At 56.2% G+C, this 17150-nt stretch overlaps 2 protein-coding genes across 4 annotated transcripts; one reads left to right on the top strand and one right to left on the bottom strand.

Annotated features, from left to right (window-relative positions):
* The first annotated feature begins 4413 nt into the window (after positions 1-4413).
* Gpr62 (G protein-coupled receptor 62) lies at positions 4414-6123 on the top strand. The gene has a single exon (XM_032910477.1). The coding sequence runs from the start codon at positions 4714-4716 to the stop codon at positions 5788-5790; it is 1077 nt and encodes a 358-aa protein (XP_032766368.1). The 5' UTR covers positions 4414-4713; the 3' UTR covers positions 5791-6123.
* Positions 6124-6505: 382 nt separating this feature from the next.
* On the bottom strand, positions 6506-16813 carry Pcbp4 (poly(rC) binding protein 4). 3 transcript variants are annotated; one of them, XM_032910473.1, is made up of 14 exons: positions 16575-16813; positions 16209-16317; positions 10132-10276; positions 9975-9998; positions 9845-9877; positions 9510-9626; positions 9151-9282; positions 8873-9001; positions 8571-8645; positions 8344-8388; positions 8197-8260; positions 8036-8088; positions 7780-7949; positions 6506-7383 (listed from the first exon to the last, which is right to left on the bottom strand). In XM_032910473.1, exons 3-14 carry the CDS (start codon positions 10210-10212, stop codon positions 7095-7097), a joined length of 1212 nt encoding a protein of 403 aa, XP_032766364.1. In that variant the 5' UTR covers positions 10213-10276; positions 16209-16317; positions 16575-16813; the 3' UTR covers positions 6506-7094. The 3 variants fall into 3 exon arrangements, with proteins under 3 accessions (XP_032766364.1, XP_032766367.1, XP_032766366.1); XM_032910476.1 differs by lacking the exon at positions 16575-16813 and having other exon boundaries at positions 6506-7186; positions 16209-16390; XM_032910475.1 differs by lacking the exons at positions 6506-7383; positions 16575-16813 and adding an exon at positions 7399-7673 and having other exon boundaries at positions 16209-16390.
* Between the last annotated feature and the right edge of the window lie 337 nt (positions 16814-17150).

The raw sequence follows: 17150 nt of genomic DNA, 5'->3' as shown, positions 1-17150 counted from the left end.
TGGGTCCGTCTCATCTCTCTCTGCCGGGCCCCCCTATATCTAAAAGAGTGATTCCCAGTACCCTCTAATTCCTCTTAGCCTGGTCGTGGCTGTGGCCCCAGACTCTTTTGCCTCCTAAAGTGATATTTAATAGAGGCACTGGTTAATGCATCCTGCCACTGCCTTGAATCTCCAGCATTTGGCAGTTTTTCTTATGTTTTATTTCAGGTTTTTTTTTAATTAATTAATTAATTTATTTTATATATGGGAGTACACTGTCGCTGTCTTCAGACACACCAGAAGAGGGCACCGGATCCCATCACAGATGGTTGTGAGCCACCATGTGGTTGCTGGGAATTGAACTCACAACCTCTAGAAGAATAAACAGTCAGTGTCCTTAACCGCTGAGCCACCTCTCCAGCCCTTCATTTCAGTTTTTGTGCTCAGGGACTGAATGGAGCCTGGGGCATATTAAGGGAGGCCATCCAACAATGAGCTACATCCCAGACTCACAGGCGGGTTTATTAAGCATGAGGTCTAACCCAGCTTATTTGTGCTACAGTGGCTGACCACAGGCTTCCTTTCTCCCCAAGGTGGCCCTGCACATGACACTCCAGCTGCACATCCAGAAGCATGTGATCACACGAGCTGATAATAGCCACATGCATCCTGCCCCTGCCCCCAAGGTTACTCCTGGAGCACCCTGTCCCCTCTAATATCCAAATAGGAGGCTCGCCATCAGCTCAGAAACCTCCATTTGGAAAGCCAACTGATTCTGTCTCCTTGGCTTAAACATTGCCAGGCGAACCAGGCATCCCTGTGTGTCTCGTGTCTGGATGTTATAGACAAGCTGAGCTTGTGTCAGAGGAGGACGGCTCTGCGATCCTCAAAGATTGACAGCTGTCATCTGGATAGCCCTGTCCTAGCCTGGGGTGCCGGTGCCAGAAATCGAGGTCAAGGCCCTGTCTGGGTCACGTGCTGCTTCCTGTAGTATCTCTTTAAATGGGAAAATGTTCCTTCACCCCTTCTCTTTCCTAACTTATTTTTTTCTTTGAGATGGGGGTCTTGCTATGTAGCCTAGGCTGCCTTGAACTCTTCATCTGCCCAAGTGCTGGGGTTCCAGTTGTGTCTGCTGTCACACCCAGTTCATGTTGATATTCGGACAAGTGCAGGACAGTTGCTTCATAGAACGTGTGTTTACATTTTATTTTATGTGTACAGGTGTCTTGCGTGTTGCATGCACGTGTGTCTGTACCACTTGTGGGCCTGGTGCCCACAGAGACCAGAAGAGGGCATCAGATCCCCTGGTACTGGAGTTACAGATGATTGCGAGCTTCCTTCATGACACCTGGCCACCTGAGGACCCATCCATCTCCATGGATGTACCAGAGCACCCCAGGATATCTCCCAATAACAGTAATAAATAAAGTGGAAGAACCTCCCTGCCCCTCTCCTCATCCCCCCTCATCTGTCGGAGTGAGCCCACTATGTTGAGTTTTGGTTTATCTCCTTAACAATCCTTTACAGATTTACACAGGCATATACACTCACTACAAAGAATTCTATTTTTGGTGTTTTTTTTTGGGGGGTGGGGGGCTCAAGACAGGGTTTTGCTCATGTAACTCTGACTGCCCTGGAATTAACTCTGTAGACTAGGCTGGCCTCGAACTCAGAGATCCATCTGCCTCTGCTCCAGTGTTGGGACTAAAGGCACATGCCACCATTGCCTGGTGGGATTCTATTGTTTTTAATACAGGGTTTCACTATGTAGCCAGTAGGGTCACTATGTAGAGGAGGCTGGCCTTGAACTCACAGAGATCCACCTGCCTCTGCCTGTCAAGTGCTGGGATTAAAAGCAGGTACCACTCACTATACCTGACATCCTTTTTTTAAATTAAGTTTATGATTCGGGAGGGAGTATGCACCCACCAACCACCACCACCCCCAGCTCCCCCCCCCTTCCTTGTCCTCTCTAGACTCTGTTTCTCATTTGCTGTTCCCATGGATCCCACTGAGCTTCCCCTGGGCTATGGAGGCCCACGAGGTTGCCCCACACCTGCAGGCCTGTCAGGCGGGGAGAAGAGTAAAGAGTTGGCTTTTCTCCATTCTCTGAATGAGCACCTCAAAGATCCAGCTTCACGCTCTAGAGGCAAACAACATCCAAGCTGTGGCCAAATAAAGAAAGGGATGTCAGTGTGGACCAGCTCTAGGAAGCAGGTGACCAGAGTGCCAGCTATATGCTCTGAAGCAATGCCTCTCCTCTCCCCCCGCAACCTCCGCATCTGAATGATGGGACACTGGACAAAGTCTGTCAGGGGATGAGCCACACCAACAGGCTGGAACCTGATCTTGAGGGCTGATGGGATGCTGGGCCCAGGAAGAGAGGCTCCAGATGACCATGCACATAGACAGAACATCAGGAGAGGACAGTGCCAGCAAGCCCACAGCGAATGGAGTAATGGGAGCTGAAGCTGGGGTGCTTTGGGATGGACGGTCAAGGCAGGCCTCTCTTGTGAGCAGAAAACTGAAGTAAATACCAGAACAAAAATTAGCTACAGTAGCATATGCCTGGAAACCCATTAGGAACATAAGGTCCTTCTTAGCTACATGAGTTTGAGGCCAGCCTAGACTATGGTAGATCCTGCCTCAAAAATAACAAACCAGAGCGAAACAAGAGAGCAAGTCATGGGATCAGCAGTGCAAAGACCCCACCCCCCACCCCAGAGCAGTTTGCTGGGCGAGCTACACAAACAGCAAGTGACTACTGTGCCTGCAGCATGGTGGGCGAGGAGAGGTGGGGATGAGCAGAAGAAGGCCTGGGAGGCCCAGAGGAGCTAGCTCAAACTGATGATGGAGAGACAGCTCTTGGATGGAAGGGGACTGGTTTTAGATGCCACCTGGTTTATTTTTAAAGGGTCCCTCCAGCCACTACTAAGAGTGGTGCTGTAATGTTGGTAAAAAAAAAAAAAAAAAAAAAAAAAAAAAAAAAACCCAGCCAAGATATAGGCAAGATAGGAATCACATAAGATAATGAAAGGCCAAGGGAACTGATGGATAGGAAAAGAACAGAGATGCTCGCACAGGAGACAATGAGGCAACCAAAGACAGGGCAACAATAGCAAGGAATATCACCACCCACCACCCAGAGGCTGGACAGACAATGGGAGGAGACAGTGACGATGCTAGTAGGTCCACCTTGCACCATCAAGAACACAGAAGGAAGGAAAGCATAGCTTCCTTCTACTTCTACGGGGCTAGAGGTTGTCTTCCACAGAGGGCTATAGAGGCGTAGGCTAAACTATGAGAGGAAACATCATGGCTTCCTCCTTCCTCCCACTCTCTAGTTTACTGCTGATAACTTCCGTTGACTGACTCTTCCCCCAAGAGAAGCCTGGGAAGGACAGGTACAGGAAGGTAGGGTGGGGAAAGACCTAAGGACAAAGCAGTTAAGCAGCTTGAGGTGCAGGAGCAGAGGCCAGGCCAGTTAGGCAAACGCTGCTACACTCTGGGTGGGTAGCCATATGGGAGGGGCCGTGGTATTGGTGATAAGGAATGTCTGAATTCCCTGGACTTTTGTCAGACTGAATCAGGTGTGGGAGAAGAGAACGCTAGAAAGCTAGGAAGCTCTATCCTGAGGTAGGAGTTTGCCAAGAGGATCCTGCAAGGAGCCAGTTAAGGAACAGTCAAGGGTCCCCGTTTTGTTCAGGACATAGGATGTTTGAGAAGCCATTAATCAAAGTCCTAGGGAGACTCAAGTCTGGTTCAAGGGAGACTTCAGACACCTGCTCAGTTCTCAGTGTCCAGGTAGGGTTCTCAAGGGGTTGGGTGATTATAACTGGAACATGGGCCACTCTGGAGTTACGGGGCTTTCCTTGAGCCACCTACCTGGGGGAGGGGGGCAGGGATGCTACATACTGACAGGCCAGGATTGTTGTTTTATGTGGAGATGGTGTTAGTTCTGAGGATGGGGAGGGGTGGTGTTAATGGTGCACCTGCAGGGTGCTCTTTAGAAGAGAGCTGTTTTGCCAGCTGTCAAAGTACAAAACCCACTAAGCCAAGGCCTCCTCTTCACATGTACTCGGCAAGATGATGTGCCAAGGTAACACTGGCTGAGCAGCCACTTTGTGCCATGCCCTGAGGTTTCTCTCTCTCTCTCTCTCCTTCCTTCAGACCTCCGGGGTGGGAGCAGGTGGGGGAGGGGGGAGGGGGAGGAGGGGGTAAGCAAACCTAAATGTTTTTTCCTGATTCCTGGGCTACCTTGAGAAAAGTGATGCCTGACCAAACTGTCCCCACGCCCCACCCCTGAGCAAGGCAGGGAAGGGTCTAGGTTCAGTAAGCTGTACCCTCGGGCAGTTTCACAGAAGAGCCTCCAGTCTCCAGCTGGCAGCTGTTAGGGCCAAGGGGGTTGGCACCAGGCCCTGACCCTCCCTTACTAAACTGTGTGTGTCTTCAAAGGGAAGCATCAGAGTGACAGCCAGTACCATCTCCACAGAGGCTGAGCTGCTGGAGCCGTGCTAGGGCAGGGGGAGAAAGCCGAGCCAGGCTCAGCCTCGCTCACCCATAGGGCCCTCTACACCTCGCAAGAAGATGGCAGCCTGGGCGTCGGAGTCACCTCCTGGGCAGCCAACGAGGTGAGGGGCCCTGAGGAGCATGGGACAGGTGATGGGAATCCTGGAGCCAGAGGCTCCATTTCCGCTCCCCTTATAGCAACCCCAGTGAAGCCTGAGCGTTCAGATGGCCAGCAGCTCGGGGCTAAGCGTCACCGAACTCGCGGGCTCGGTGGGGTTTATCCTGGCGGTTCTCGTAGAGGTGGGGGCCGTGCTGGGCAACGGCACTCTTCTCGTGGTGGTGCTGCGCACGCCGGACCTGCAAGATGCCTTCTACCTGGCGCACTTGTGTGTTGTGGACCTGCTGGCGGCCGCCTCCATCATGCCTCTGGGCCTGCTGGCCGCGCCGCCCGGGCTGGGAAATGTACCGCTGGACCCCTCGTCGTGCCGGGCGGCGCGTTTCCTCTCGGCAGCACTGCTTCCCGCCTGCACGCTCGGCGTGGCCGCTCTCGGCCTGGCGCGCTACCGCCTCATAGTGCACCCGCTGCGGCCAGGCGCGCGCCCGGCGCCGGCGCTGGTGCTCACCGCGGTGTGGTCCGCAGCAGCGCTCCTGGGCGCGCTCTCCTTGCTCGGGCCACCGCCCGCGCCACCTCCAGCTCCGGCTCGCTGCTCCGTCCTGGCCGGGGGGCTCGGGCCCTTCCGGCCACTTTGGGCGATGCTAGCCTTCGCGCTCCCTGCCCTTCTGCTGCTGGCCGCCTACGGTAGCATCTTCCTGGTGGCGCGGCGCGCCGCCCTCCGGCCCCCGCGCGGTACCCGGCCCCGCTCCGACTCTCTGGACAGCCGCCTCTCCTTCTTGCCCTCCCTCCGGCCACGTCTGCCTGGGGGCAAGGCGGCCCTGGCCCCAGCCTTGGCCGTGGGTCAGTTTGCAGCCTGCTGGCTGCCTTATGCCTGCGCGTGCTTGGCGCCCGCGGCTCGCGCCGCAGCGGCCGAGGCTGCTGTCACCTGGGTAGCCTACTCCGCCTTCGCGGCTCACCCCTTTCTCTATGGTCTGCTGCAACGCCCCGTGCGCCTGGCGCTGGGCCGCCTCACCCGCCGAGTGCTACCTCGAGCCCCGAAAGCTTGCACACCGCAAGCCTGGGACCTGCGGACACTCCTTCAGCGCCTCCAGGGACTCCGCAAGGACCCCGCCCTAGGCCCCTCGGAGGCAACAGAACAGAACCGAGAATTGGCTGGACAGAGCCCGAGAGTGTCAGAGGCCACCTGAGAGAGATTTCTCCTGAGTTGGGCTAAGGAGGGCGGGGTCATAGGGCACATCTACCCCCTGCTCAGGTTGTGGCAGGTACTCTGCACGCACTAATGGCTCTGAAGTGGCAGAGGGGGTGGTACTTAGCTGGTGAGGCTTCTCAGGAACCTGATTCTAGGCAGAAGACTACCTGTCTTGTACTCAATCCTACCTTTCCAGGGGCCTCACTGTTCCCGTCTGTATGCTGCACCATCATACCTGAGGACCCCTCCAGTGTAGGCCTTTTGAACTCATGAATACTCACTCCCTGGTGCAGAGAGGAGAAAGGCAGGCATGGTTGGAAAAAAAAAAAAAAGAAGAGGGGCCTAAGAGCGCACAGGCAGAAGGATGAGCCAAGCTGGACGGGGTCGAGGGGTTTCACCACAGCAGGAGGAACCAGTGGAGAGGCGTGCAGAGTTCCCTGCCATCTGTACCATGGAGAAGCTGGGCTGTTCGATTCAACCTCATCACCCAAGCTGCTCAGAAAACCACCTGATTGGTCTGGTGCTAAAAGGCAGGAGATTGAACACCGCCCCACCCAAAGGGCCCTGTGGTTTCACCCCAGAATGGACAGAATGGAAAGGACTGTGGGTCAAAGAGAGCTGGCGGATTCAGACTGGGATTCTTTGGGGTTTCAGTTACATCCCTTCCCTGGAAGTTTTGTTACCCCAACACTAGACTAGTATTATTTCACGGCTTTCTGGTCGCTGAGAATATTTATTCAAAAACGGGGATTGAAAAAAACTGTACAGAGTGTCTGCTGCTGAGAACTGGGCCCCTGCCCCCAGGCCGCACCCCCTGCTATAGGCAGAGCCCTCTCTTTGGGTTGCCCCCCGGACAAGCCCAGCCAGTCTATTCCAGTCAAAAGGGTATCAGTGGAAGCAGCAGGATCTGCAGGGGATGAAGAGAAGCTTGGCCCCAGCCACCCCTCACTCTCCTCCAATTCCCACTGGGGCAGCAGGAAGAAGCCCAAAGGGATGGAGAGGACACCAGTAGCCCCTCCCACGGCAGGGCACTGGGGAGGCCCCAGCCACTCCCTGCATCCAAGCATAGGTCTGACGGGGTGGAGCCCCTGCTCTGGGGCTGCCAAACTCCTAGAACCCTGGGCCAGAAACTGTCCCCTCTCTGAGGAGGATCTCCAAAGATGGGGCAGGGTAGGGGGTGCATCCATGCGTCTGGCATTACTGGCGCTTGAGACCCCGTGGTGGAGTCTCCTTGGGCAGGAAGGATGTAGAGGCAGCCCCTGCCGGCGGTCCTGCCTGCCCCCGCCTGTGCCTCAGCCGGCCTCAGTAGGGGGAGAATTTCTGCCGTTCAGCTTTCTTGCTCCCATTGGCCGCTGCCATCTTGGCAGTGTAGGCCGCCAAGCCCGGCGGTGGCCCTGGGGAAGCAGGTGGTAGAGCCAGGAAGGGCACAGGCTTGAGGCCGATGAAGTTGGAGAGGGAGATGGCATAAGGTGTGCCCAGCAGGCCTGGGGGAGCTGTGGGCAGGGCCGTCAGGGGTGGCGAGAAAGGGGTGGGCAGGTCTGCGGGGGCTGAGCCAGGCGTCCCCCCAGAGGTAGACTTGGCCGTCTCTAGACTGGAGAGAGGGATACAGAGGGGAGATGAAGGGAAAGGTGGGGGTGAGACAGGAGCCATGAGGTTAGCCAAAAGATAGAGGAGTAGACAGGAGCGGGCATGGGCTGGGTGTGCTTGAGGGAGGGATTGGAAAGGTATGAAGGGAGGAAGGGCAGAAATCAAAGGCAGACAAAACAGGTTAAGAGGACAAATAGGAGAGAAGATCTGAGGAAAAGGACAAGGATAAGACAGGATATGAGGAACGATACAGAAGTCGTAAACAAGGCAACATAGGTGACTTGGGTAGGATACCTAAAGGAAAGGAGGAGCTGAGGAGCACCGGGGAACTGCTCCAGAGCACAGGAGGTGCTCCCTTCCTCCCCCCGCCTGTGCTCCCCGCTGCCCGCCCCATGCTTACCAGGCAGTGATGAGGTACTGAGCCAGGGCAATGGAGACCGGTGAGCCAGTGATGGTCACATGCCGCTCCCCAGCACCCTCCGCTTGGTTCCCGATCTTAATGTGCGCCCCTGACATCTGCCGGATCTCGCTGATCTTGCTGCCCTGGCGCCCGATCACACAGCCAATCAGCTAGAGGGGAGGCAGAATTTAACCTCGAGCAAGGGCTAGACCCCTGGGATCCCCTTACCACCCGCAGCCCCCGAGCTTCTGCTTACATCATTGGGAACCAGAAACTCCTGCGAGCTGGTCTGCGTGCTGGGATCCAGTCCTGAGGGGGAGAAGAGGGACTGAGTTGGTTTTAGGTCTCAGTGGGCCTCCCAGCCCACTGCAAGGGGCGCCCAGCCGCTGGCTGTCTCCTTGAGCGAGAACTGCGTACCTGGCACCACACTGGGTGACGCAAAGGGAACTGCATGGCCTGAGAGCTGCTGGAGCTTGGTGACCTGGGCCAGGGAACAGGGTCAGAGGTCAGAGGGGATGGGGTGGGCAATCCAGGAAGGGGTGTCTCAGGATACGGCTCACTTACCTCTGCAGGGGTCACTGCTCCATACTGACCCTGGACAGAGAAACCCTGTGGGAACCAAGTGGTTGAAAAGGGAGTCACCGTGACAGGTCAGGGAAGTCAAGTCCCATCATTCCCCGTCCCCTCCTCCCTTCCTCAGCCCCCCCCCCAGTTCTTTATTCCTCTCCCTCCTCCACCCTGATCCCCCATTCTCCGGTAAGGCTTCTAAGCTCTCCAGATGCTTCCCTCACCTGGTTGGCGGAGAGGAGGACGGTACCTAGGGAGAGGCTCGGGTGATACGGGATAGTGGCTCCTTTGGGTGGGGACTGGAAGGCACAAATTGAGAAGCTTTGTCAGGATCCTCCCAGGCCTTCCCAAGAGCGTTAAGGCATTCCCAGACTCGGGAGAATGCATCCCAGAGCGTCCTAAAGTTTACGATCAACCTACAGCTGTAGTCCGCCTACCCCACCCCACCCGAAGTTACAGCCATACAATCTGGATGGTTGACAAGCCCCCGGGGCCTCTCCTTCCCTCTCTCCCACCCGGGAAGCACCTCCAGGATAACAGCACAGATCTGGCGAACACACAGGATGATGGCATCAGGCACCCCAGACACAGTGACAGCACGCTCTGTGGAATTTGGAAGCAGGTCCCCTGCCACCTGCACCTGGGCTCCCGTGGTCTACAAATAGAAAACAGTAACCACTCCTGTAGACTCCAATAGCCAAGCGAAAGGCTACAAAGGCCTAGAGTGCTTCAGGAGTGCTAGTTCACTCTCCCATCGAAGGGTAGAAGACACACCCCTATGGGTGGTAAGCTCTCTCTGCTCACCTCTCGGATCTCCTTGATTTTGGTACCTGCCTTCCCAATCAGTGATCCACACTGGCTGGCAGGGATGACAAGGCGCAAGGTCACTGGGGGTCTGGAGACACTGCCACCATTTGCAGGAGCAGCACAAAGGTCCTGGGGGAGGGGGACAGGGAGTCAGCCAGGTGTGTCCCCAGTACTCCCCCACCCTCCCTCAAGAACTCTCCTGAAGAGGAATAAGGAGAATGCCTCCTCCCTAGACCTCCTCCAAGGGAACTCGGCCTTGGACTTGACCTTCCCTCCCCCATAGCTGCTATCTGGAGACAGGGTCAGGTTTCTCACAGGCAGCCACCCTCAGACTCCCACCCCAGTTAGGCACGAACCTCATCCAGCTTGAAGGCGATCATGGAAACTGCATGGAAGACGGCAGCCGTGGAGCCGGTGATGGTGGTAATTCGCTCAGGGCAGGAGCCCTCGGAGATGGTGATCCGGGCACTGCTCTGCAGGTGTGGGACAAGCACTATGCAGCAGGCGTTGTCCCCACCGTGGTGGCAGGAATCTATCTTTCTGCCCCTCTCCCTAGGCCCCAGCCAGGGCTAGAAACTGCCATTCTTCTTGGGCATTTATTTCTCACAGGTGGAGTGATTGGGGGGGGGATGATCACCTCCCCTTCCCTCAGCATCAGGACCCCGGGCTCCTCCCCTGACCACATCTTTACCTGCTCCCGGATTCGCTTTACAGTCTCTCCCTTCTGTAGGAGACAAAAACCAAGATTCCTAAGTGGTCACCTCTTTACCAGGCTAACGCTCTTGTCGAGGGGCGTATACAGGGCAGGGATGGACACCTACCTTCCCAATGATGCTGCCCACCTCCTGCAAAGATAACAACAGTGGACTCACATGAGATGAATGCTCCGGGCCCAGCTCCTCCTGTCACTCAGGCAGGGAGGAAGCACTGAGACCAGACATGTGCTACCACCGGGCTGTGCCAGCCCCACCCACTCACCTTCCCATGCATCAGCATCCGCAGGGTGAGGGTGATACTAAGCTCTGGCTCCTCCTCCAGCCCCGCATCTGAACCGCTCATCCTGTCAGGCGGGGCTGGGGCCACAGTGGCCGGGGAGTGTGTCCACGCTGTGCTTCAGCTGGCTCTGGAGAGGACAGGAGAGAAGAGTGTCTGAGAGGAGCCTTAGTTATCCTGACACTGTCCTCACATGGGAACCCCAGAGCCATGCTTTAAAGATGAAAGGTTTATATGAGCACACTGCAGCTGTCTTCAGACACACCAGAAGAGGGCGTCAGATCCCATTACAGATGGTTGTGAGCCACCATGTGGTTGCTGGGATTTGAACTCAGGACCTCTGGAAGAGCAGTCAGTCCTCTTAACCACTGAGCCATCTCTCCAGCCTTCCTGACCAGTGTATTTGTGTGCTTTTTGGCTGTGTGATCCTGGTCATTTGAGCCTTCTGGGCCTTAAGTCACCCAACCTAGAAAATAACAATTCAATCCTACACTCCCAAGTTTCTGAACGTTAAAATAAGATAACCATGTGATAGATACCCAGACTCCTTGACTATTCGCTCCCTTCCTCCCAGCTATTAGAAGGATGGCAGGAGATTATAGCTCGGTGGTTGAATGCTTGCCTAGAACATACGCTGCCCTGGGCCTGAGCACCAGCATGGGAGGAGAGGGGTATTAATGAAGTGGTCTGGACATGTATGAGAAACCACAGGATAGCTTCCTCCCTGACTTGGAAGAGAGGATCCTTGTAGATTGAGCCTCCATTGTGGAGTTACAGTTGAGAGTACTTGGGACCGGGCATGGTGGCCCAGGCCTTTAAACTCAGGATGCACCCAAGTTAAGGTCCTCATTCAAGGCTAGCCTGGGCTATGTGTTAAGAACCCATTTAAAAGAAATTAGACAGAAAAGTATACTCTAAATATGAAGTATCTGCTTCCAGAGACCAAAGAGGGAGCCCTTGAGGTGATTTGATTTCCTAGGGACCAGGGGTCATTAGAAGAGAGGGTCACTGCAAATGGCTCTGGGCACGATCCATTCAATATTGACACGGGAGTAAAGGTGGGCTCTCTCTACAGTGGTTATTTCTGATCCATTTCCTGTGTGCTCAGAATGGCCCGCACACAGTAAGAAGCATAGAGACTGGTCACGTTTTCCACCCAGGACACACTACTGTACCAGAAACATGTCACTGGGGCTCTGGGGTTCAATGTCCACACACAGCAGAAAGGATCTGTCTCTTTGGTATGGGGTAATGGGTAAGAGAAGGATTTGGTGGGCTGCAGGAATGTCAAGGCCATTAACTGATGGAGCAAGGCCGAGCCTGAGATTAGCTACTGGGATTAGCTCAGCCGCCAACCCTCCCCACCCGACCCCCTTTCATGCCTCAACTTAATCCTGAACCTTAATCCTCCTCAGAAATCCTTCAGCAGCGGCTGTCTCTCCTCAAGGCCCAGACTTGATGGTGAACTCATTGGGGACCATAGCCCAAGGAGGACAGACAACAGGTCTGGCCCAGACATCACTAACCATAAGAATTCCTTCTGCCCAGAAGGGTGTTGAAGCAAGGGATAAGTGTTCCCAATGGGAGCACCTTTGCCAACCCGCTGTCCTACCCTGACATGAGGGTCAGGGTTGCAGGGCTCTGCCCAAAGCCTTCCTCTGAATGCCGGCTTGAGTTTGGGTATGGGTGCATGGGAAGTTCCTAACCTGGCTTTTCTTGGATACCTGAGTGAGGTACTGTACCAGACACAGTCTCCTTTCCTCCTTGCTTTGGAGACCATCAGGATGGCAACCTTGTTCCTAAGTGCCTTTTCCTGGATGCCCACGTCTCCATCTGAGTTCTGCCATAGACTGGCCAGAGGGTGGAGACCAGCAATAGATTTGGGGCCTGTGCTCTTTGGACATCCTGGCCAACCTCACGCTGGCTGCCCTTGCTAGACATTCCCTGGCGGCCTGCACTTCCCCCATCAAAGCGCCTGTGATGACGTGAATAGTTTCTGTCTCCCTGGACAGCCAAGCCTGGGAGCCCCTTAGAACAGGAGCCAAAGCTGCCACCTTCTCCTTGTGTCCCCAGGGCTCAGTTCAGAGCCAGGCTAGAGAGGGTGCTCAGACGCGCTGGTGACTGGAACAGACGAATTTGCTGCACACAAGGGCAACCTAACAGCTAGAGGGTCTGTAATCTGCCCAAGGTCACAGAAAGAGGGGAGTGAAGGGAAGAACAGGGTCCAACAAGCTAGTGTAGGGCTCGACCGGGCTCCATCTGTGTCCCATTTGAAGCTGTTTCAGTCTAGGTCTCTAAGTCCTTTTCTGAAATGGAGTTTAGACTTTGGTGGCCGGGGGAGGGAGTTCCTGCCTGCCTGCCTATGGCTGTTCATCCTGTCTGGAAAGACTGATGACTTTTCTGGGATCATAGAATCTTAAGCTCCAGAACTCCGTGGACTCTAAGTGATATATAGTGGGAAGTCTAAAAGCAACCCTTAATATCATCTCCTCACTTTCTGTGACCCCAGGAAAGATGGAAATGTGGGCAGAACTGCTCAGTCTTGGCGTGAAGATGCCTGGGTCTGCAGCAAAGACCCCTGCCTCAAATCCAATAGGTGATCGTGGCCTAGTTCTTCCCCAGCCTGGATCTGGATTTGCCCACCTGCCCTGTTTGGGGAGCTGGGGCGAGAGAGAGCGGTTGGTATCTCTGCGACCCTGTTCTAGAGACGCTGGAGCTTTTCCTATCTTTTGGAAAGAATAAGGCCTCTGACCCTCCTCCAGGCCTCTCTCCCAGAGCCCTGTGCATAAGTAGCCTCACCGGGCATTCATGACCAGATGCCCTGCTTTCACTGCTTCGGTCCGGTGGGCCCCAGGTCTCTGCTGGGCCACCCACGTGGCAGCCACACATCATGCCATGCTGACCTCCAGCTCACCTCTGAGGGTGCCCAGCCCCCTCTGGTCAGCCGAACTCCTTGGCAAGAACATCCCACAGTCAGACCAAGCCTCTGACCTCAGGCCTTCCGTCTTGCTTCTCAGGCCCCCTCCCCAGACCAAGTGCCTACTCCTTCTGAACCTGGCTTCCTGCCACTCTGGCTGAAGGGGCTGGGGGAGGAGGGGGTGACAGCTGTGTAAGCGTTGGTGGCTGCCCCCTTCCTGCCCCTCCCCCCCAGCTGTCTCTCTCCCATGACAGCTGCCCAATCAAAGGGCCAGGGGCTTAGCCAGCTCCCCCCCACATGCAGGGATCAAGTGTCCTCGCTGGCTTTGTTCTAGTGGGAGAACAATCCAGAGGAGGGGAGGGCTCCTGGGGCCAGTTGAACCAAGTAGACTGGCCCGCCCCTCGGGGGATTCCCTCTGCTCTACTGCCCAGCGAGTCTGGACCACTAGACACTGTGGACCCACCTGGGCTGGGGAAGGTTGTGGAAATCCAGTCTCCAACTTCACCCTAGATCTCATGTTCAGCATGTTCCCCTTAGCAATCCTATCCTAACATTCTCCTCCAATCCCTACTCCAAAAACAGCCATCCTGGCCACACCCGATGATGCTGGGGAATGGTTGAGCATCAGGCATGGCAGGGTGTGGCAGGAGTGTGGCCACTGGGCCTTGGGGAGGAGGAGGTTGACAGCCTTGAGAGCTCCCGACTCCCTTGTCCATCCTACGATGGGCACGCTCACCCTTGCTGATTAACCTGGTCTCCATAAAACCTGTCCAGCATCCTCAGACCCAGTCTCAGCCTTTCAGCCTCTCAGGAAGGCCAATCATCCCTAGTTTGGAGGGAGGAGAGGAGAGGAGAGAACTAGGGAACCTCTAGGCCCTGGTTCCTTGATTTAAGCCTGTCTTATAAAGTTCCAGGGAAGAGGAGCATAGAAAGATTAGAAGCTGATAAACTAGTCGGTGACAGAAATGCTCTAGCCTCCCCAGAGCCTCCCAAGAGTCTTCACAGCCAGGCTCAGTACTGGTGCTGTCTATCCAAGTTGAGAGAGCTCTCTAATTGCAGATCTCCATGCTGAATGTTCACTCTGCTAGTTAACAACCATCTACGACTCCCTAAGACCCCCGGTATTAAGACCTGACCTGGGCACTAGCAACGGAGGCCTCCATGGTCCAGCCCCTACCAACTTCTCTTGTCGCATCTCGGCCCCATTTCTCATACACACCAGGCTACAAAATAGGCCTAGCAACCCCAAGCCTCAGACAGAACGTTTGCCAGCTTAAAATACTTAGCCCTTCACTCTTTGACAAAATTCTTCTCAAAAGCCCCCTCCTCCATGGAGCCCTCCCCCACCATCAAACCAGGCAAAATTCCTCTGGCTTCGGAGCTTTCCAAAGACACGGCTGCAAGTCAAAGGAGGCCCAGTGGGCATTTCTGAGCCTATCTTTCTGCTACAGAAGAATAGGAAATCTGAGACAAGACCTGGCCCTGGGGGTAAGGGGAGGAGTTAGGGCTCACAGGCCTTGGACTATCAGAGACCTTCACCATCAGGCCTCAGAATCCTGGGGTTAGGGGACTGAGCACGTGGGCACGTGAGCACTGAGGACGTGCCTGGTTAGAACTCCAAGTTCCGTCTTCATTCAGCATCCCAGCCCCTGTTCCTGCTGAGTTCCCAGCCCCAGGGGCTCTATGGTGCTGAAGCGAGGAATTTGAGAATTCTGAGAAACCAGACTGGTTCCCCTAGCAGGAAGAGGGGCTGGTAGGAACGCGGGAGTGTGAGATAGGTTTCACAGCATAGAGGTGGGTTCAGCCAATCACAACTGGAAAAGCCTCACCAATCAAGAGAGGGACCTGAGGCCTAGGGAGGAAGGGAGTTGTTTAGAGGACTGCATGGGAGGCATCAGGCAGGCCAGGAGTAGCCGTGGGTCCACCTGTACAGCTTAGAGCCCTTCAGGACCTAAGCGTTGGTGATAGAGGCTGGAGGAGAGTGGGCCGATGGACAGAGCTTGTCTGGGGACACAGGGTGGGGCAGGCCAGCCTCTCTGCGGCCTGGGCCTGCCAGGGTGTGTGGGCCGCCTGCTCCCAGCCCCCCACCCTGAGCATGCAAAGAGAACAATCCCCTTGTGTTTGGGCAGTCTGAGCCTGCATGCTGATGAAGGCTATGGGGTGGGGGCTGGGATAGGGGTGTTTTGAAAGTTGAGGGGGTTCCAGGACCAAGAAGGATAATATTCTCAAATGGAAAAACAATAGACCCTCCCAGGTGTTGGCCGCGAGGCCACCAGGGTGACCCCAGTGAACACTGAGAGCCAGAGATCAACTCCTGACCAAAGCTTGGTGTGTTTATGGGGAAAACAGGGACCCTGGGGACACATGCCTTGTTGGTCCAGGAAGGAGGTAACCATCCTTGGCTTGGTGGGGACCCAAAGCCACGCATTCTGAAAGAAGGGGTGTGAGTGGACCAAGGTACATCCCCCTTGAGGACCATTCCCTTGGGTGCCGGGGTGGGGCGGGGCCCTGGGTGCCACAGGTCTCAAGATGGCGGGCCTGGTTTAGGAGAGTGAGGAGGTGGGTACCTCCCTCTCCTGGTCAGGGATGCATCATGCCAGGTTTAAGTATGTAAGAGCCCCTTCGCCTCCCTCTGCAGTACCCCAGCCAAGAAGCTAGGTCAGAGCTAGAGACGGTGAGCCACAGGAAATGGGAGAACACTTTGTGCTCCCAACTATCATCTCCATCCACCTTGGCCTGGAGGTCTGTGTCTGGCTCCTCTAAGGACTGCAGAGAATGGGAAGGGGTGTGTATGAGCCAGGAGCTGCAGAGAATGGCAGATGAGAACAGAGGCGAAGTAAAAACCCGAACCTGGGGCATGAGGTCCAGAACTGAGAGCAAGCTCAAAGGACAGAAACGGCAAACAGGGTGAGAGCCTCAAACCTGGTACCCAAGGTCCAAGAAACCCCTCCCTGAAGTGGGGTGTTCCCCTGGAAAACCAACGCCCCCCACCTGTACAGGCCTCAGCCGCATTGGGCAGAAAGCGTGTTCCTCGCAGTACCCCCAGGCCCGCGGTCGGGTTGTACACAGGAATGGATTCCCCACCCCCCCCAGCGAACCCCCAAACTTCAATGGCCCGCGGTGCCTCGCCCGGCCCGCGCCTTACCTCTCTGGGGCTGTTCTGCGGTGGCGGCAGCGGCGGCGCGGCGGCTGGGCCGCTCAGTCCCACATTGTCCCCGGGAAAGGCGGCCGCTCACAACTGCGAGTGACATCAGCTGCGAACAATGAGGGGTTTGACAGGCGCGGAGCCCGGCCGGCCCGGAGCCCGGCTCCGCGCCCCCCCACCCCCACCCCCCGGCCCGCCTGGCCCGGCCCCGCCCCCTCCCCGGATCCGATTACAGCGCGGCGGGCCCGCCCCAGCAGCCCCAGTGCCGCAGCCGCCCGCCCCGCCCCGCCCCGCCCCGCGCGGTCCGGCGCCCGGAGCATCCGCCGCTTCCGGGAGGGAGCTGTAGACCCTTCCCCTGCGGCTCACCAGGGGCCCCGGATCTTCCCTGTGTGGCTTTCGCCCGGCCTGTCCTTCCCGCCCTGCGCTTCTGCGGAGCTCCCCGCAGCCTTCATCTCAGTCCTGGCCGCGCCTCCGGGCTTCTGTCCCACCGCCCTCCGCCCTGTCCCGGCTCTTGCTTCTTCACCATCCTTCACTCCCGAGTCCAGCCCACCTAGACCCGCCACCTACGGCGTCCGCACTACCCTGCCCTGGTCCTCCCAGCAGAGGTTACCCGACCAACTGGAGGAGGGGCCTGAGATACGTGTGGCCCTTAAGCAACCTTGTCTCGTGATCCTTCAAATCTACTGCCAGATTCCTTTTGGAGCTAGGGTTCTAAGGGTCAGAGTGCCATTAACTCCTTTTACTAGGAAAGGGATAGGGGTGTGTGTGGGGGGGTAATTGGGCCCGCCCTTCCCCCATCTCAGAGCAGATATTCTCTCCCCCTCTCGGTAATCGGCTCATGTGGGTCCCACTGACCTACACCTCCCCCCTCGGCTGAGTCTCTTGGCACCTGGATGTGTGTGGGTGGGGAGGGGAATCCAATCTCCCTTTCCCTCCATCTGG

The sequence above is a fragment of the Rattus rattus genome, chromosome 8 (genome assembly GCF_011064425.1).
Source record: "Rattus rattus isolate New Zealand chromosome 8, Rrattus_CSIRO_v1, whole genome shotgun sequence".
Classification (NCBI taxonomy): Eukaryota; Metazoa; Chordata; class Mammalia; order Rodentia; family Muridae; genus Rattus; species Rattus rattus.
Note: the sequence above shows the minus strand (reverse complement) of the source record. Positions and strands in the feature narration are given on the sequence as shown.